At 28.7% G+C, this 19,197-nt stretch overlaps 1 protein-coding gene across 1 annotated transcript in view; it reads right to left on the bottom strand.

Annotated features, from left to right (window-relative positions):
• Window positions 1-1,054: 1,054 nt before the first annotated feature.
• LOC132941376 (protein unc-93 homolog A) overlaps window positions 1,055-19,197 on the bottom strand; it is a 38,435-nt gene continuing 20,292 nt past the window's right edge. Inside the window, exons 4-8 of the mRNA XM_061009410.1 lie at window positions 17,361-17,607; window positions 13,578-13,828; window positions 9,250-9,379; window positions 8,955-9,092; window positions 1,055-4,640 (exon numbers count right to left, since the gene is read on the bottom strand). Of these exons, the coding sequence (XP_060865393.1) occupies window positions 4,408-4,640; window positions 8,955-9,092; window positions 9,250-9,379; window positions 13,578-13,828; window positions 17,361-17,607 (999 nt within the window). The 3' untranslated portion in view covers window positions 1,055-4,407. The remainder of the gene's footprint in view (window positions 4,641-8,954; window positions 9,093-9,249; window positions 9,380-13,577; window positions 13,829-17,360; window positions 17,608-19,197) is intronic.

Consider the following 19,197-nt stretch of genomic DNA (forward strand, 5'->3'; position numbering starts at 1 on the left):
ACATATATTAAATTTGAATGCAAAACTATTCCTATATTACCTAATAATCTAACAAGAATAATTTAAGTAACCAGATTTTAATGGAATTTTGTTTAGATAAAGCCTACCTACTACAATAAATTGCTCACGCCTAATGTTACGTCATAAGCTAAACATATCGAGGCTATTTGTTTAAATAAATAACATATTAACATCTTAAAGAGATGAGCGGTAGTTTGGTCTAAATTTTTATTCGTACATATTTTTTTATTTGTTAGTATAATAATTAAATAAAAGATGATGCCCGTCATCCGTATAGTATTATTATAGCATATGTACTATGTAGATATTACTATTTGAAGCTTATAATATTATACTATGAATTATAAGTATGAACTATAAAGTACCTATAACAGCAATGTAAAATATATACGTAAAATAAGGTTTTACAGTTATACATACGTAGGAAATAAATTTAGAAATTTTTTCACAAAATGTAATACAAAAACACAATCATAATGAAATGTTTTATTTTATTGTTATCGTCATGGAATCCAATTAAAATATTAAATAAATACACAATATTATGTTATAGGTATGTATGAATTATAGGTAGGTATGCTTATTTTTATTAGGTATTAATTGTTTAATATAATATAATATACCTGTTATATTATTATGGTTGTGTACATAGGCACCAATATGGGGGGGGGGGGGGCTGTGTCCCTACAACAATTTCAACCACCCAAAACATTACCTACATTTTTTGTAGCTTCTTTAATCTTTTTAGAGAAGGGCTTCAGCCCTTCCCCCCCCCCCCCATCTCAAACGCTATTTGCTTACGCTATAGCTCAAACGCTATATGAATAAGATACAACTTATTGCTTCATTATAGTCGAAGTCTACACTGAAGTAGGTAACTATAATAATGAATATTTTGTTTGCGTGGACACGAGTAGAATTTTTCAAATCCGTCTTCTGCATAGGTGTATGCAAAATATTTGCTTATTCAAAAGGTAAGTTAAATAATGAATAAAAAATAACATATTAATCAAAATTATTTTAAAACGTGTTTTATTAAAACTATACGTCATATATCTATGCACAAATTACAACGTTGTAGACATTCACATAGGTAACTTATTTTTAGATTAAACTGAAAGCAGGAATTAATATTAATTTACAAAACATTGCACCAAAGTGGCGTCTTAAATAATAATTTCACATTTTATAAATATATATTTAACATCCATTAAAATTTAAATATAGTTATTATAATATATAATTCATCTAAATGCAACAGCATAATTAATATAATAATTATTGTTTATATTTTTGAGTAATTGGCTTCTTCGTTATACACAACAGCGACGACGAGAGGTCACATTATATTCTTTATGAGATGTGGATGTGATATTATAAAATATTAAATTTACTCATATAATAAACTATATAAATTTCTGACAATCATTACTGTTGAGCGACATTAAATAATTTGGGTGTTTTATTAATTTTCATTACTAACGTAAATTATGTTCACAACGCATTTCTTAAGATAGTGCCTACTCTGGAATTAGGGTATGCTTTAAGGAGTGCCTCACTTTTAATTTCGTGGTAGGTACTTAAATATAATTCAACACTTTTTTCTATATTCTTAAACATAGATCAAACATACATTTTAACATTAACTAAAAATTAAAATTAAACCATAAATCGACTTTAAATATAATAAATACGTTAATAAAAGATTAAGTAACAAATGGGGTAAGTACTGCAATACTTTCTATGTTTGTCACTGGCATAGTTGTGGGGATGCGTGGATATCACCTCTCAGGTCCTGATATTTTACTGCTTAACTTTTTGAGCTTCTCGCCTCCAATATTTTGCCAGTAGAACATAGTGGGACATTACGTGCCTACGTTGTTTGTGAATTTTAAATTTTAGGTACATAAAATGTTCCTTCGAACAATCTGTTGACAGTTGAGAATAGTTGGGTATAAAAAAATACGTTTTGAATTAATACTCGAGACTCATATTAACACTAATAATAATGTGTCTACAACATCAAATAATTGATTTTATTTGTTTTGTTACTTTATTGCAGATTGAGTGAAGACATTTTTATTACTTACCTAAAATTTTAAATTATTATTAGGCAATATTAATCATTATTTATATAATGTAAATGAGTAATAGCCATTGCTTTTCGGAAATATAACTCGTAATGTGTATAACGTAATCTAAAACACAATTATTTTTCAAACTCACAATTTTTCCCCAATTATGCCATTTGAATATTTTATTATTCAATTTAGAGTTGATTTCAACCATACACTTTATTTTTGATCATTTAATAATATCAGAAGTGTAATAACTTAACTTTTACAATTAAATAAAATTAATTGATTTTTATTTGATTTCATTATAATTTTCACCGGCAATATGTTATTTAGGATAGATAACTAATATTGTAATTGAATTTATGATTTTATGAAGACATTGAAGTGTTTTACCCAAAATGCGAATATGCAATATTATATTATTATTTGATAATCAGTCAAATATTTGCTTTAAGAGATCAAGGAAATTCTTGAAATATTATCATCTACTCGTACATAAAATGAAAATAAAAATACACCAATCAAATATTTTCAACGTTTCTGTTGACATCCTAAATATTTATAATTAAGAGAAAATTAGTTTTTTTGTTTTACTACTATAATGGGAAGGTATATTATTTTACTTTATACTATAATTTAAAAATAAAAACACATACAAACATTACAAACAGTTATTATTATAATTTTTATTCAAAATGTCCATATTATATATTGTCATATAATATATTTTATTTGTAGATAGGCATTTAAAGTTATTATTTTCATATTCTACAAATAGAACATAGAAATAACATTTTAAAAAAAATGTGTCTCTTATAATACGTACTGTTTAGTTTTTAAAGATATGCAGGTTATTAAAATAGAGCAATTTGGAATTTAAAAAATCACACATCTAATACAAAATAAACTTATTATATTTTCGTAACAAATCAAAACCAATTGTTGGTTTGAAATTGAAATACAATTATAAACTGAATACGCCTTTGTTGGGTGTTTTGTATTAATTGCACTAATTAATTACATTTTGGCGATTTAAAGGTAAACATGAAACCATAGGATCGTTACATAACAATGATAATTATTGTTACAATATGTATATCTCAATTATTGTGGGGGGGGGGGGGCTTCTGAGTTTCACGCGCACATAACGTGATGGTAGTATTATCATAACGGGTATTACGGAAATATTATGTGATAAGGTATAGTTCGAGCTTCCGTAAGTCTAGTAGGCGGAGGTGGTAACTGTTAATTGCGTATATTTGCGTGCCACTCCAAAGTCCGATTTGTTAGTGAATTGTAAGGAATAAGTTGTAGCAATGGAATAATTGCAAATTTTTCAATTCTGCAAATCGTATTTATAATCGCATTTACTCGCATCACGCGTGGTCTTGAAAGAAAACGTTTGTTATCAGCTGATTGAGTATTTAAGAATGAACGTAATTTTATTCACGCGCATAACATTGTACTATATATTTTATCATTCGTATTTATACAGTGTGATTTATGTTAAACAACCACTCGTCGTTTCAAAATATACCTATACCTACTATTAAAATATGGCTTTTATAAACGATGTGAAACGAACAACATATTATTTTAATCGATTCGTTTTAGCAGTTTAACTATCCTCTCGCCGAATCGAGTTTGCCGTTTGTTGGTTTTAACCGGTATATACGTCATGCTGTACATAAATGCAAATTATATTGATTTGTATAAAATTACGAGTGGCACGTTAAACAAATAAAAAAAAACCACCCTGTTTTTATTTGTTATTATTATTATTTTTTTTATTACTTTTAGCGCACATTATTACGTATTCAAGACGAATATTGTATGCATACGTCCCGTTAAAAAAAAAAACATCAACAAGTAGGTACGGTTACGTAATATAAAGTAGGTAATAATAATACATATAATACGGTCAGTGCGGGCCAGTAAGTTGTTTGTTTGTCTTGTACAGGACGTCCGCTGCAGCTAATAACGATAATATTATTGATAGTAGATATCATTATAATGTAACATTATAGTATTTTGTCTTATGCGTATGACTTATGATGTATTTAATTCGGCGAGACGTCACCGTGCTGCAATAATACATAATATTTGCGGTGCTATGCAGATGATGACGATTGACGACGGCGGCGGTGGTGACTGCTGTTGCAGTTACAGAGACGTGATGATTGGCGTAAATGCTCTTCGTGTCAGCGGCGGTGGCATTCGGATCGTGAGGACGACTGTACGAATCCTGATTGACGACTTGCGCGGTGGCGGGTTACTAATTATTGCCGGACGCGGCTCCGATCTGTCGTCATGATGAACGGTTGGCGGCCCGTCGTCGCTTGCCGGTCAGCTGCAATCGCCACTCCAACCAGCCGTACAGCACTACGGCCACCACCAGCGCGGCCGACAAGCAGTACAGTTTGGTGGTGTTGCACACGACACTGTGCAGTCCGAAAGCCAGCGCCATGCCCGCGTACCGAAAGAAGTAGCCGTGCGCCATCGGCCCGTGCCAGTAGTCCGGATACAGAGATATCACAAAGTCTGAAACGACATTAATAACATAAATCATAATATTATATTGTTATGACTTATACGATTCAGTATAACAATGACAATAATAATGCGACATCAACAATAGCACTCTCAAAAGTGATGATGGATATAAGGTGGTGATCGCCCCTCTCCTGCACTTTGGCCAAGTCGAATTTTTTATTTTGTTATTGCATGGATTTGTCATTGTATTTTACTAGACATTTAAAAAAATATATAAACATTATTTTATTTTATTTTATTTACCAAGTGGTAACTCTGATAGGTTCATGAAAAGGCCAAATAATTATTAGACGAAAGACTACCACCAATCACTATGACACCATCGTTGATCATAGTAATATTATAATAATTAATTACCATGTAATTATGCATAGACAAAATTTTAATACAATTTCCAGAGAATTGAGATATTACATAAATTTAAACCTCAATCAAACCTGATCGCAGAGGGATCTAAACTCACATGTGACTTGTGCATAGAGGTATATAATATAATACCATGTCATTATCTTCTGACATTTAATTTTGGAGAAATAATGGCAGCCCATATATATAGATACCGCCAGTCATCAAGGTGTCAAGTTTTCACGTAGACATCACGTAAACATCAAACATATTTTTAGCATAAATATTAAAATGATTTTATTACGTAGACTACAATATACGAAAAGATTCGCCAAGCAAGCTCGTTCCTATTTTTCCTTTATTAATGAGTTTATTCACCTTTCAATTTTTGGTTATACTGAAAGGCCATATTTTCATATATAGATTTTTTAATTTTTATACCATGTAACGAGTGTCGTATGGCTGTACCAACTCCTTTTTTCAAATAAAAATCACCCACTTTTCCTATAAATGTTTAACCCTATGACTTTTTAGAAAATGTTGTTGTGTCTAAATCAAAATTCAATCGAGCAATTCTGAGTTAGTTAATGTTATGTAGGTATACTATGAATCCGCAGGTCTGTAGGCCATGATAATGGATTTGGAAGATATGGAGTATTAGGGCCTATAGGGATTTAAAAATTGTAGTTATTAATATTTATCTATCAAAATTTTATAATTTGTGAAAATTGTCTGAGTATAATAAATACTAGATCCAATAATACCTTATATTATTGTAAAACTATTTTTAAGGACTATCATCTTAGTATATTATGTATTTTAATAACTCATAAATTAAATTAATTATTCAAATTTGGATTTAAATACATAAAACTCATTGAATAAAAACCAACTTCATAAAACCATGGTTGGTGTACCAGCTTAATAATTCAAAGTAAAATATTTGGTTATCATTTAAAAACGTCTGTATTGCCACAGCTCTTTAAATGGTATAAAAATCAAATGTTTTCTTGAAATTCCGAAATTCATAATTCGATTAAGTTAATGATTACAAAAAAAAGGGGGTGAATCAATTTGTATATCAGTGAAGTAATATTAACTATACAAAAAAAACCATTATATAGATACCTATAATATATAAATTCGTCTAATACGGTTTGACCCAAAATTTTTAATCTGTTAATGCAATAAACAAGTTATAAAAAAATAAATACCACAAGGCAATAAACATTTTTTATCGCATGTTATGATGAAAAAATATTTTTGATATAGTAATATTTATAGGTACACGTTAAAAAGTATTTGTCATAGTACTTTTTAAAATTTTTTACTAGATTTTTATGGTACAATTTATGAACTTTCAACTTTCACAATGTTACTTTTTTCATTGATATTTAAATTTCACTTGAACTTAACAAAGCAAATTTCTTTTTAAATTAAATAGTGTAAACTTGTTATAGTTTTAATAAACTACACAAAAATGGTAGAAAAACATTATTTTTTGAATATTTACGTGACTTTTTATTATAATATTTATAATGTACGCAATATGTATAATTTATACGCAGTATATAAAGTAATATTATAATATACTATATAATGACTCCATATATAATCCTGTCTCCAGCAACAACAAAAACCCACCAAGTCCCACTCCCCCCTTAGACCCACACACAAAACATGATGGCCATGGTCAAAGCCAATAAGTTCTGGCGCTGCCATCGATTGCAGTCATAAGACGTAAACAGAAACGTTTTTTGTCTGTATTGTTGTCGCACCGGCACCACACATATAAAATCTATTTTTATTTCGTATTATAATATTATTTACATAAACTAGTACCATATATTTTGTACTATATATTTATATTTATGTACATACAAACGATTTGGGCAACAGTTATTTTTTTCTCTCGCCAGATCTTGTCGACTGCGTGCGTAGTGTTTTGGTATACCATAGATACAGGTACTTTTCGCCAATTACTTTTATTTGTTTATAGTCAACGAAACATAGTTATATTGCTACAATGCTACCTACCCAATTTTATATTAATTTCACTTAACTAGTTATTAACAAAAGAAGTTAATAATTTGTAACGCCTTATTAGTTATTAGAGGCCTAGAATATAGGTACTTATAAGAGAGGTCATCGTTATTATGTAATCGAGTATCCAGATAAGTATCTGTTTAATATCAGTGTATGTATTGAATTATGAGATAATATGTTAATTATCTATATAGATATTATTATATAATTAAATAAGTATGAATTCGATATTTGTAAAATAAAATGTATGAAGGAATTTATTTGTCCTTGAAAGAATGTATATTGTACACAGTATTATTTTTACAATAGACTCACAGCATCATATGATTTATTAACAAAACTTTAGAAGTTGTGGTATTATAAACATGCTCTCTTGTATTTTTTATCCATCCATTTTTATTGATTCGCAAAAAAATATTATTTGTGTGAGTTTTAAATTCGTATTAAACTTACACAATATAATATAATTATAGAACGAAACAAAAATGATGGTTCACTATGTGTTTTTACGGTCTCATGTCAGCTTAAATCAATACGATACTGGTTGACATTAATAATAATTACAACTAAATTTTGAAAAATCGTGTCATTTTATGGATTACATTAAGTAATTAAATAATTTAATTAAACTTTCGTGTGTCAATATTGTCTATAAGGTCCAAAGAAAAATATTATACTATTATGATCGGTATCAGTGGCGTAGAAATGATTTCTGAAAGAGGGGGATCAAAAAAAGAAAACGACATAGCTAAATGGAAGGGGAAAATTTGAAAATCCCTCATTCTCTCAAAACTTTTTACTTCGGTAGTAAAATATTTAACAATAAGGAACAATTAATATAATTTGAATTGATTCAAAATTCACATTAAACACAATATGGAAGATTATCCAATCCAAAGACAATAGGAGGAGATCTGACTCCCGTGTCTCCCCTTGTATACGCCACTGATCGGTATTATAATATAATATTATTATTAATTATTGTACAGTTTTGTACCTATATTATAAAATAATTTTTGGATTACTGTTTCTAAAAATGAAGGTAATTTGGTGAAAGTACAATAGTATAATTTAATAATAACAGGTGTTTTTCAGAATACGATAAAGTGTATACAAAATTTCTATTCAGTTCCTTGCAAATTGAAGTCGTTTTTTAATTGATATAAATTAGTAGTAGATACCTATAATGAGTTCTAATAAGTATAATAGTACGGAGATAATAATGTATGATTTAATGTTTAAGTGTCATATTTGCGTACAGTAGAATTAATACTGAGTGGTATCTTTAAAAAGGTTCTTCGTAGTACCTAGTAAACAAATTATCGTATCAAATATAGTTTTAAAAATTAACATTATTTAATTTAGATATTGCAAATAAAATAATATTATTTTCCTGGAAATAAGTACTTAAGCATAAATGTTAATTAATACTTTTACTAAGTACTTATTTACTATTTATTATTATCATAATGAATATTCAATTCTAAAGAAAGTGAAAGTCACTGAGTGAGATTATTATATTATGATGCGTATCTCACTGAACTAATCGATAAATCATTACCTACCCTCTTTATAAATACGTCATTGGAACTCAAGTACGTACAATATTATTATAGTGTGCAATAATTTGAGTTTTTTTGAACTAAACTTTAGAATATATAGAGTAATAGTATAGTATATAGCTCCTATTACTAATAATATAATAGTATAATACTATGCAGTGTAATATAAGTAGCATTTTTGTAAAAATCTTTGATAATATTTCTCAATCTTTGTTTTGAATTGTTGATAACAAGACGTATTGATGAGTGATGACAATAACAAAATTATGAATTTAATTATAAAAATGTTCAGATGTTTGGTGAGATAACAAATAATACCTATATCCGTTATATAGTTATTAATACTTACTGAAACACAGTGTGTTCCAAATGGCATTGCACACGCCCCAGGCGGCTGCTATGACGTACAGTAGCGCAGCATCGTCGCCGGACGGTTTCCACTTCATCAACACCATTAGCAAACACGAATGAAACGCCAACCCAATCACTGGAAAACCACAGTGGTAATAATAATCGTTACGAAATAACATCAAAGAGAGCCAACTCGGATCAGTCACTTTAATACGTTTTACATTTTTATAATATTTTAGGCAGTATATAATATATTATATTATTATATGTATATGTAATCGCAATTTGTATACCTATTATATGGTACCGGCGGATGTGTTGCAGGATCAGACTCACGGTAAACCCGGCTACCAGTTGAAGCAGACCCAAGCTCAGCAGAACTGTGGGCACATTGGACACACCCACTGAACACACGACGTAAAACTGTAATTGCAAAAATGGACTATATTAATTGTTATTTCATATATGTATTATTATTCTTGTTTATCGTATAATATATTAAAAAAAATCCAGCATATATATTATAATATGTAGGACGTAGGTGGTGTTTAATAGTACCTTTATGACTGCAAGTGTGTATTATTATGTTTCAGTTTTTTTCAGATTGAACTTACATAATAAATACAAATACTACTATGGCAATAAAATTGTGCAGCCGCACTCAAGTTCAGAATGCTATTTTTATCCAAACTAAAGAATGTAAGTAACTATTTTGACAGGAAGGTGAAATAGGTAAACTGGTCTTTTATATAAACATTAGATTAGTATGTATATTGCATATTGTATATTATAGTGGGTATATGTGTATCATTTAAAAGTTGAGAAACTCTATTTTAATAAATATCCCAAGGAAATTGTACTAACTTTTCATCGTTTAAATGGTATTTTACAACTTTTGTAATTCGACGTGTGTAGGTATATAACATATTACTTTACAGTGTGTTCAATGATGAATAATGATGTAATGAAAAATTATAGTTTAAAACAAATAACAATTAATGTCTTAATGATTGTTTCACAATAATAATAGTATAACTTGTTAATTAATATTGTTATCACAGTATAGTTTTTATTTTCATAATTACTTGTTACACTCATGTGTTTCAACACCTTCCTCTACGTGGTATTTAACTAACTTTAATTTATTTTTCTTCTTATGAAACATTTAATATTTTTCTTTCTTAACATATGTAATAATATAAAATAATAATAACTGTTTAAATTTCAGTTTTTATTTTTACGTGTACAATATTATTGACTATTTTAGGTATTAATAATTTAAATCATATTTTTTGTACACCTAACCTAAAGTTTCAAGTCTCGACGATTTACATTTATTTAATTAGAACAAAATAGGTAATTCAATTTGTTTTTTCGTTTAAATATCCGATTTCATCAAATATAAACTTCGAACGCTTAAAAAAAGGTTTGACTGAATTTTCGTTATTTTTAAATTCTTTTACGAAAAGCTTATGAGGAACCCCACCCTATTTTGTCTCAAAAATTTTCAATATAAAATAGAAATTGAGAAAAGCTACCTCCGCAGTGCGTCAGTAATAACGAATAAGTCTCGACGTTTTGAATTCACTTTTTTTTAAACACTGTCCATCCACAATCCACCCCATGCCGACGCATACGAACAGTGTTGAGTTTATCTAGATAAATATTCTTTTATCTTTTATCTTATCTAGATAAATAGAGAATATTAATTTCCACAGTTATCTAAGATAAAAATCACCATTATCTAGATGAATTTATCCAGATAATTTAATTTATTAAACGGATTTTATTTATTATAATTTATAGGTAGACAATTAAGTAATTTATTAAGTAGGTAGTATTTACTAATAACTATCGACATTTTCGATAACATACTATTAAGTTATTCTATATTACTACAAACTTATGGAGAGTGCTATAGTCCAATAAAAAATTTATCCGATAATTTATCTAGATAAAAAAAAATTTTTCATCTTTATCTAGATAACATTATTATAATTTATCTTTATCTTTATCTAGATAAAATTATATTTATCTCGGCTCAACACTGGATACGAAACGCAACCATGCTTGATTAAGTAGGTAATATATTATATTTTAAAGAGACTGCCGCCACCACAATGTCAGTAACTTACCCCGGTAACCATGTGTCACGTATACCCATTTATTCGCGGTTAACTGTAATATTATCGTTATAACAATATTATTTAATTAATTCTGCCCGTATAGTGCAGTGGTCTATACTCGCGCCGGGTTGGGTGATGCAGCGACCCTATTACGTAAAGTTTTGGTGTCTTTAAAATAATAAAACAAACTGATGGTTATTACAGTTTTCGGTGTCGAAATTATTAAGCTTCAGTTTCGTTTAATATAAAATTACTATTATACTGTGAGTTTTTTTACCTCCATATAGATGTTTATGGTTTAACATTTATGACTTGGAAACAAAATACGTGTAATACTATGAATTTAATTTTTGTACATGTTTAATATTTATTTTAGTACCTATAATATACAAAAATTTTGTAATATGATTCTATAATTCTGTATTTTGTTATGAAATTTTTTTTTAATTATTGAAACAATAATTTAACATTGAATTCGAAGCAAGAAATTTCCGAAGTATAATTTTTTGTTTTGAGTGTAGTACTTATATGAGTCATGATCCACTGACCACTGTATCATTATATACAGATAGGCACAATAGAAAAGTTTCAATGAGTTTTGTAGTTTTTGAAATAGTTTCAATTTCAATCGAAAGTTTATTCCTTAGTGGCAGGAGTACATCCTGTATGCATATTATTTTATTATAACCGTCAACCATGCTCGACCAAAATCCAAAAGTGTCCAAGTTAATTTGAACAATTAAATTATTTTAATTAAGTACTCAACATTAAGAATGCTAAGCTATAAGTTAATACAATTTGTTTAATTACAATTGTATATTTGTATAGATATAGTATTAATTTAACGTATTACTTTTCAACGCAACTGGAGAATTAATCTAATTTGTTACAATGGATTATTTAATCCATTTATATATTTATATAATACAAAGTAATTTAAAACTAATATTGAAAAATTGGTATAATTTTATTTTAGTTTGACATTAAAATATGTGTTCAAATATTGTAAACCATTTTAAATTATAAAATGTACCTATCGGTTATTATTGTTGTAAATAAATAAATAGTTCCGGCAATACCTAGAGCATTTCCGTGTTCAACCTGTATAGAATCGGCGTAGTTACGGCAATATTTGGAGAGGTTACTGGGCGTTACCAACCTGATGTAAACCCGGCAATTTCTATACAATATCTCACACTTTATCATTACTCCGTGTAGAGTTTAGTCATGGCAACGTCTGGAGAGGTTCCTGTGTTTTACCTATAATATAATGCCTAACCAACTTTAGTATTATAACTCATATAGTATTTATAGGTATATAAACATCGATTTACAATAAAAAGGGAACTAACTCTGCTGTACAGTAGAAGTCAAACAATAGATCATTGAATTCAATTTTAACACGCATAATGGACATATATAACGCTTAATCAATGATGAGATACACTCAACTCCTACTGTTCAGTAGAGCAGTTAGATACCTATTTCCCCCTATTTTTTTTATATAAGTTTTTCCCAATTATTTTTAAAAGTAATAAGAATATTCAATGTTCAAAAGTAACCTCCTACAAGTACCAATTAGATCCAAATTACTAACAGAATCTTCCATCGAATTTAATGATACAATCAGTTAATTATATTGTCTTAACAAAAAAATAATAATAATAAAACACACATCATTGTAAAATCAATACGCTCTCCAATCAAATTTTAAAAGTTGAACATTTCAAATGTCTATAACTAACTAAAAAATAACTAACATATTTTTAAAATTTTATCATGCCTCAAAAACTGGTGTTGCGTAAAAATTCCCGTGTCTGATATTTTTTGTTGTTTTTTCCCAAAATATAAGAAAAGTATTAAATTGTTTATATTTATAATCACCCATTGTAACGACTATATTAGATTTTCTACTATAAAGTATAAACCATCATCAAAGTTGAAAACTAAAGCTAATTGTCTGATCCAAAATGTGATTAGTGATGAGTGATAAAAGACATAAAATATAAAAATAATATAAGTGGAGAATGAGCTAATACTTAATATAGTTTCTGTAATCCCGTCGGTCTCTTTGATATAGACTGATAGTGAAGTTTAAATTTTGTTCAAGTGGGCTGACCATGATTATAACTGATGGAAATTATAGAAATAATGATCAGCTGGCTTCTATACATTGCAGAGGATTATAGTAGTTGTCAGCTATGTTAAAATATTTAATAACTTACTCCCTTATTTTTAAAAAAAATTTCAAATAGATTCTATAGAAAACACATAATTTTAATATTATTAGTGATCGCTTACACCTTTTACTCTCCATTGTTAATTTGTGAACTATCAGCAAAATATATTATGTAGGTACACATTATATAATGTGTGGGAGTGCAATAACCAATAACTTCATAATTATTGTGTAGTATTGTATGTGCCCACTGTACAATAGGTATAACTACCTAATAAGTAATAACTATATTATAGGAATACCTAACCTAACCTACCTTGGAGAAATCGGAATAGATAAATCCTTGTTCAAGTCCGATGAACAACGACAGTGGAGCGATGAGCTGGAGTTTGGTGTTGCGGAATGCATCGCGGACGGCCGCAAACGACCTGGCGCTGTCCGATTTTCGTTTCTCAGACGCGGACGCGTACACGAATAGTCGGATGCGGGTCATGAAAGTCGCGGTGACGGCGACGCCGACGAAACAGCATCCGGCGAAGACGCTGGCCAACAGCTGCGTGGTTTTACCTATAAATATATATAAAATACAGCTGATGGTAATTACTGTTAGTATTATAAAAAGACGCGCGGATGAATCTCGCTCGATTTTTCAAGACAATTATTTAATGGTTTTATATTTTTACGCATACCTACCTTTATTTTTAGTTTCAGTGGACCGATAAATGTACTGGTTTTAATGTTTTATAATGATGTGTGTGTTGGTTTTTTTATCTGAAGATAATTTATAGTAAAATAATTATTCCTTCATTAACTATTTGATGAAGGTTGGTGGTAGGAAATTGAATCTACTAATCTAGTTGGTACTTCTGGAAGTCAAAAGTAAATTTATCAGTTCTTTCAAAATACCCAAGATAATTGAAAATTGAAAAAATAGGAATACTTACGCAAAACCAGTTTTTAACTAAATATATTATGTTTTTTGTTGAAATTGAAAAATGACAATGGAAAGTTTCGACGGTTATTATAGTTTTTATTCGACTCTATATGATAAAAGTTGTGTATGGTGAGTAAAAAAGCATGATAATATAAATTACAAATTTTAGTTTAGAAATTGAATGAATATGGAAAATAGGTACATAGCCAAAATTTTTTAAAACGCGTTGAAATTTTCAACTTTTGAAGAAATTCTTCAAAATTACAAATTATTTTGTATTTTTTAATAAATTAATATTAATATCTAAAGTTAAAACAATTTGTAAAATTTTTCTTACAAAAAAAAAGATAATATATACAGGTAATATATTTATATTTTGTAATCAAAATTAGTTATAATTAGTTTATGGTAATTTAGTTTTAAAAGATTAGCACCTATTGCCTATAAGTTATAAGACATTGGTGTTATGGAAAGATATGGGTTAATTTGATCTTTATTCTATACATGGCCCATATCTATCAAGAAAAATTAAATAATATTATCAATATTTACCCATATGATTAACATATTATAAGAATTTTATAAGAATTCAATTTCAAACATTTAAAAGGCGAGAAAAGTTTGAACGTAATATAGGTAACTTCTTTATAATTAGTTGACCACTCTCTTTATATTATATTAATATTTATTATTTATTTATTATTATCAAAGCGCTCTAGGTACAGTCTACAGAGTACAGAATATAAAATAAAATGTCTCAAATCTAACAATTATTATTAATTTTTTTCTAAATTTTTATTAAAAACTCTACATTATTACATAATAATGCTATATTATTCAGTGTGATGGACAAAGGAAATATCTGTTCAGTGAAACACGGGGTATGTAAGAACATTTAATTGTTAATTTTGTTTGATGTTCAAATTAGTCATTTCTTTATTGGTTTTCTTCATTTCTTCCTGAATTAATCTCTACATTTTTTTTTGAAATTTAAAATATATTACAATTTGCTAACCATAACTGTGAATTAAATGTATTACATTGATAAAAATCCGAAGTACTATCATTGGATACCTACTTCACCTATACCCCACTAGTAATTAGTAGTACAAAATAAACATTCATCACAACTTCTGATTGTAATACTTTGTATAACGGATTGTTGATTGTCAAAATAAAAATACATATAAAAAAACAACTTTGAGAAAAACTTGGTACTATACAACACGTAAAACGTGAATAAGAGACCATTCAGAAACAGAAGCTCAAATTACAAGGGGCTTCAGCCTACAGGCATACAGCTTGACAGTACTTTAGACTTCTAGAGGCTGCGATGGATATTGAGCACTCACCTCGACATATAATATACTGTTGTATTGTCGTAGGTATTCAATTTTAAAGCAATGATAAATGTGTATTTTAATCTGAGTTTGTGAGGTTTCAAACAAAATTATCTATCACAAAAGAAAACCTCGAATTGTTAACATTGTCGAGAAATAAACAAATCGTAGAAACCATATCTAGGTAAACTTATGGCATAACAGTAGATACATGTAGTAGGTAGGGAAGAGTCACAAAAATTGAATGAGAATAAAATTCAGTTGACTTGAAAAGACTGTTGCGAGATAATAACAAATGCATGAACCGGAAGATCGATGATAGTATATAATATATAAATCATATTTGTAGAATAAAGACCATTTTCTGTGTGCAGTACGAAATGTCTTGCGTGAAGTACAGCATTAAAATGTGTGTGTTAACCGAATTATTAAATTTGGTGTTAAATACACACTTTGATTACTATTTTTGGCTATAAGTTATTTAGCTTAAGTTTATAACATTTTGATTTTTTTTTTTTAAATTAGGGATGTGACGTCCCATCTCCCCGTAGTAAAATTGTATGTATTATATTTATATAAAGTGTGCAATATGAAAATTTGGTTATTTTAGAGTATATAAAAAAGGCTTGGATATCCAAATTGTCATACTGTATACGCTTTAAAATTATTTATTACTAATACAACATAGCTATATGACAATATTTAATAAAGTTAATATGATATGATTCAAAATTAAAACCATAAATCGTGTACTATACGAGGAAACTCATATATTATTTGCTAATATGTCGATAAGCTTATAACAATGTGGTTTTCAATTTCATAAACATATTGACTGTCATAAAAATTACTTGTACCCAAAAATGTTGAACGATTAGAAAGCTTGAAACGTATTGCTATTGTAATATAATATCCAATAAGTAATAATAAATTATACCGTTTCGGGCCACTCAATCTGTGGTGCAATCCGAATATAAAATCACTGAGGCAGTCATAGAAATAATAATATATTAATATCGTCAGGGTAAAACGAATATCCAAAACGTCGTACATATACAAGAATTTTAAAATGTTGCGTGACATAATTAGTGGTAATCGCATATGAAATATTTACATTATCACTACCATTTTTGTCACACTGAATAATATAAAATATCCTGTTTAGCCGGTCCCACAAGCATGATGATAAATTCACAAAAAGGAATGTAAAAGTCACTGCAGCACATTTTTAGGATCTACAGACTTCGAACACTGGTAGGGATATTTAGACCTCGGCTATTGTAAATAATATGTATTATTATCTGCTGTACCTAGACGTATTAATGGTCAGTAAAGTAGTAAACCCATCTGTTATTATTCGAGGTGGTTGAATCCAAAGAACCCATTTTCGAACATTAACACTAAAGGGTGCTTCAATCTCATTCGATTTTAATTTTATCTTCAAATCAATTTCAGCAGGAGATTTGTCGAGGGGAAAATAGTTTTTAATATTGTCCTTTAGTCCAATAAATCAGTTTTGATCAAATACGTATCCAATGTCGTATTAAGCGTATTGGCGTCACATTTGGAGTAAAATCATGGGATAGCAAGAACCTTGAATAATATTTTTAATTCAATTCCATGTGGTCAAATGAAGCCTGGAATAAATTGGTGGACAAAATAATAAAATTGGCGTGGAAGAAATTGCTACTCCTTGCTACCCTCCAATCACGCCTATGCGTCGTATTACGATAGTATGTTTTATGGTCTTGCCGTATTACTATAAATTCACTTTTTTTTCGACCCCGATTTCGCACGCATCCGTAAAATATTTTATTATACTTACATGGCAAGACCATGTGATTGCGGACGTCGACCAATGCGACCGTCTGATTGGACGAGAAGTTGGCGGTCGGCCCGAGTTTGATTTCCACCGTATTTTCCAGCGGGCAGGCGACGCTACCGCAAGTCCGATCTGTTCCAGGTCCACCGTCCCTGGCAAACATGGTTCCGAGGATGTCGTCCGTTCGCGTGCCACTTATCATATACGCGACGAATGCGTTTCCAGCAATCAAGCCAATATCGTGTGCCACCTACGTTGCACGGTACCCAAAAGTTGAGTTTTATATTAAAATATATAGGTAGGTAAGTGTTATAATAGGTATCATATTTTATCATATTTCCTTATCGGCTACTAAATAATTTTATAATTAAATGGTTAATTTGAGAGAAAATGGTTTACACAGATACTTTACACTTTTGTATAAAATATATGGTAATGTTATTGTCAATATTTACTAGACAGTATCATTAGAGACAACACATGTTAGGAAATAATGATAGTCCGTAATGATTTATATCATTGACTTAATAAATTAGGCAATATTTTAAATGTATAATATATTGACTAGTTACACTGTCGGCATTTCCTGATCGTGTATTACAAAATATATATAACGATAAGTGATATCCATAATGATCATTTAACTCTTATAATATAATGTATAGGAATATTTTCATATGATAAATGATAGTAGGATGACACACCATCTGTGCTCAGAATCGTTTTTCGTATGCAATGATTTATCATTGAAATCAAATTTAACACATCCATTGCCTGCACTATTACAGTGAATTATTCGATGAAGATGAGGTACATACACTCGATTCCTACTGTAAAGTGTTTACCTAGTTACCCCCATTTTATTTTCATTTTAAAAATGTTATTATTTTTAGACTAATATATAGGTAGAAGTAATACAGAATTAAGTAAAAATTTAATTTTGAGAAAATCGATTAGAATTTCGTAAATTATATTAAACGTATTAACGTTATACGCTATTACAAAGTAAAATGAGTTTTGGAGTAAAAATAAACTTATAAGTTTGAGTAAAACTCAATTTAATCGAAGAAACATTTTATTGTCTTGATAAGAAGAATTCACACTGACAGTTGCGTTATTTCGTTATACCCACAGTCCCACGCGTACATTAAACGAACTCAATTACTTTCCAACCCTAGCTTAAGTAATTAAAATGTTACTATATAATCAACTAAAATATTACTTCAATAAAATTAAAAAGTAAATTATTGAGGTCATAGAAAAAAGCTTTCTATCTAGATTTGATTACAGGTCAACGAGTGCAATATATCAATCCAAATAAATCTATTTTTTCGGAACTACGCAGTATGTCATTTTACCCCACAAAGTGTGTGAAACAAAGATAATAAAACCTTGTGCGACGTGCGTAGTTCGCTCAAATCAAATGAAAAAGCAATAAGAAACCGAGAAGACAGGTTGCTATATTGGAAAAAAAAGAAATCTGATGGGCTATAAATTCAATAAGCGAATAAACTTAAGTCGTAAAGTAACGATAAACATCTATGTGGAAAAGTTATACAATTCGAAATATATACAATTAATATAGTCCGTCTTCTGGAGTATTCCGAATGATTGAACAAATTGCGTCCGATGATATAAATTTTAATTTCTAAAAAATTAAAATTAAATTATTATTTTAACTATAATTTATAAGATATTTATTTTCTAAATGTATGTACATTTTTAGTATTTTTCAAAATGAGTGACTTTTGACTTTATAATAAAAACTGTTTTTACTCTTTGAATTGTATTATTTTATTAATATTTAATATTATTTTGTATTATATAATACTTTTGCAAT

The sequence above is a fragment of the Metopolophium dirhodum genome, chromosome 3 (genome assembly GCF_019925205.1).
Source record: "Metopolophium dirhodum isolate CAU chromosome 3, ASM1992520v1, whole genome shotgun sequence".
NCBI classification, from domain to species: Eukaryota; Metazoa; Arthropoda; class Insecta; order Hemiptera; family Aphididae; genus Metopolophium; species Metopolophium dirhodum.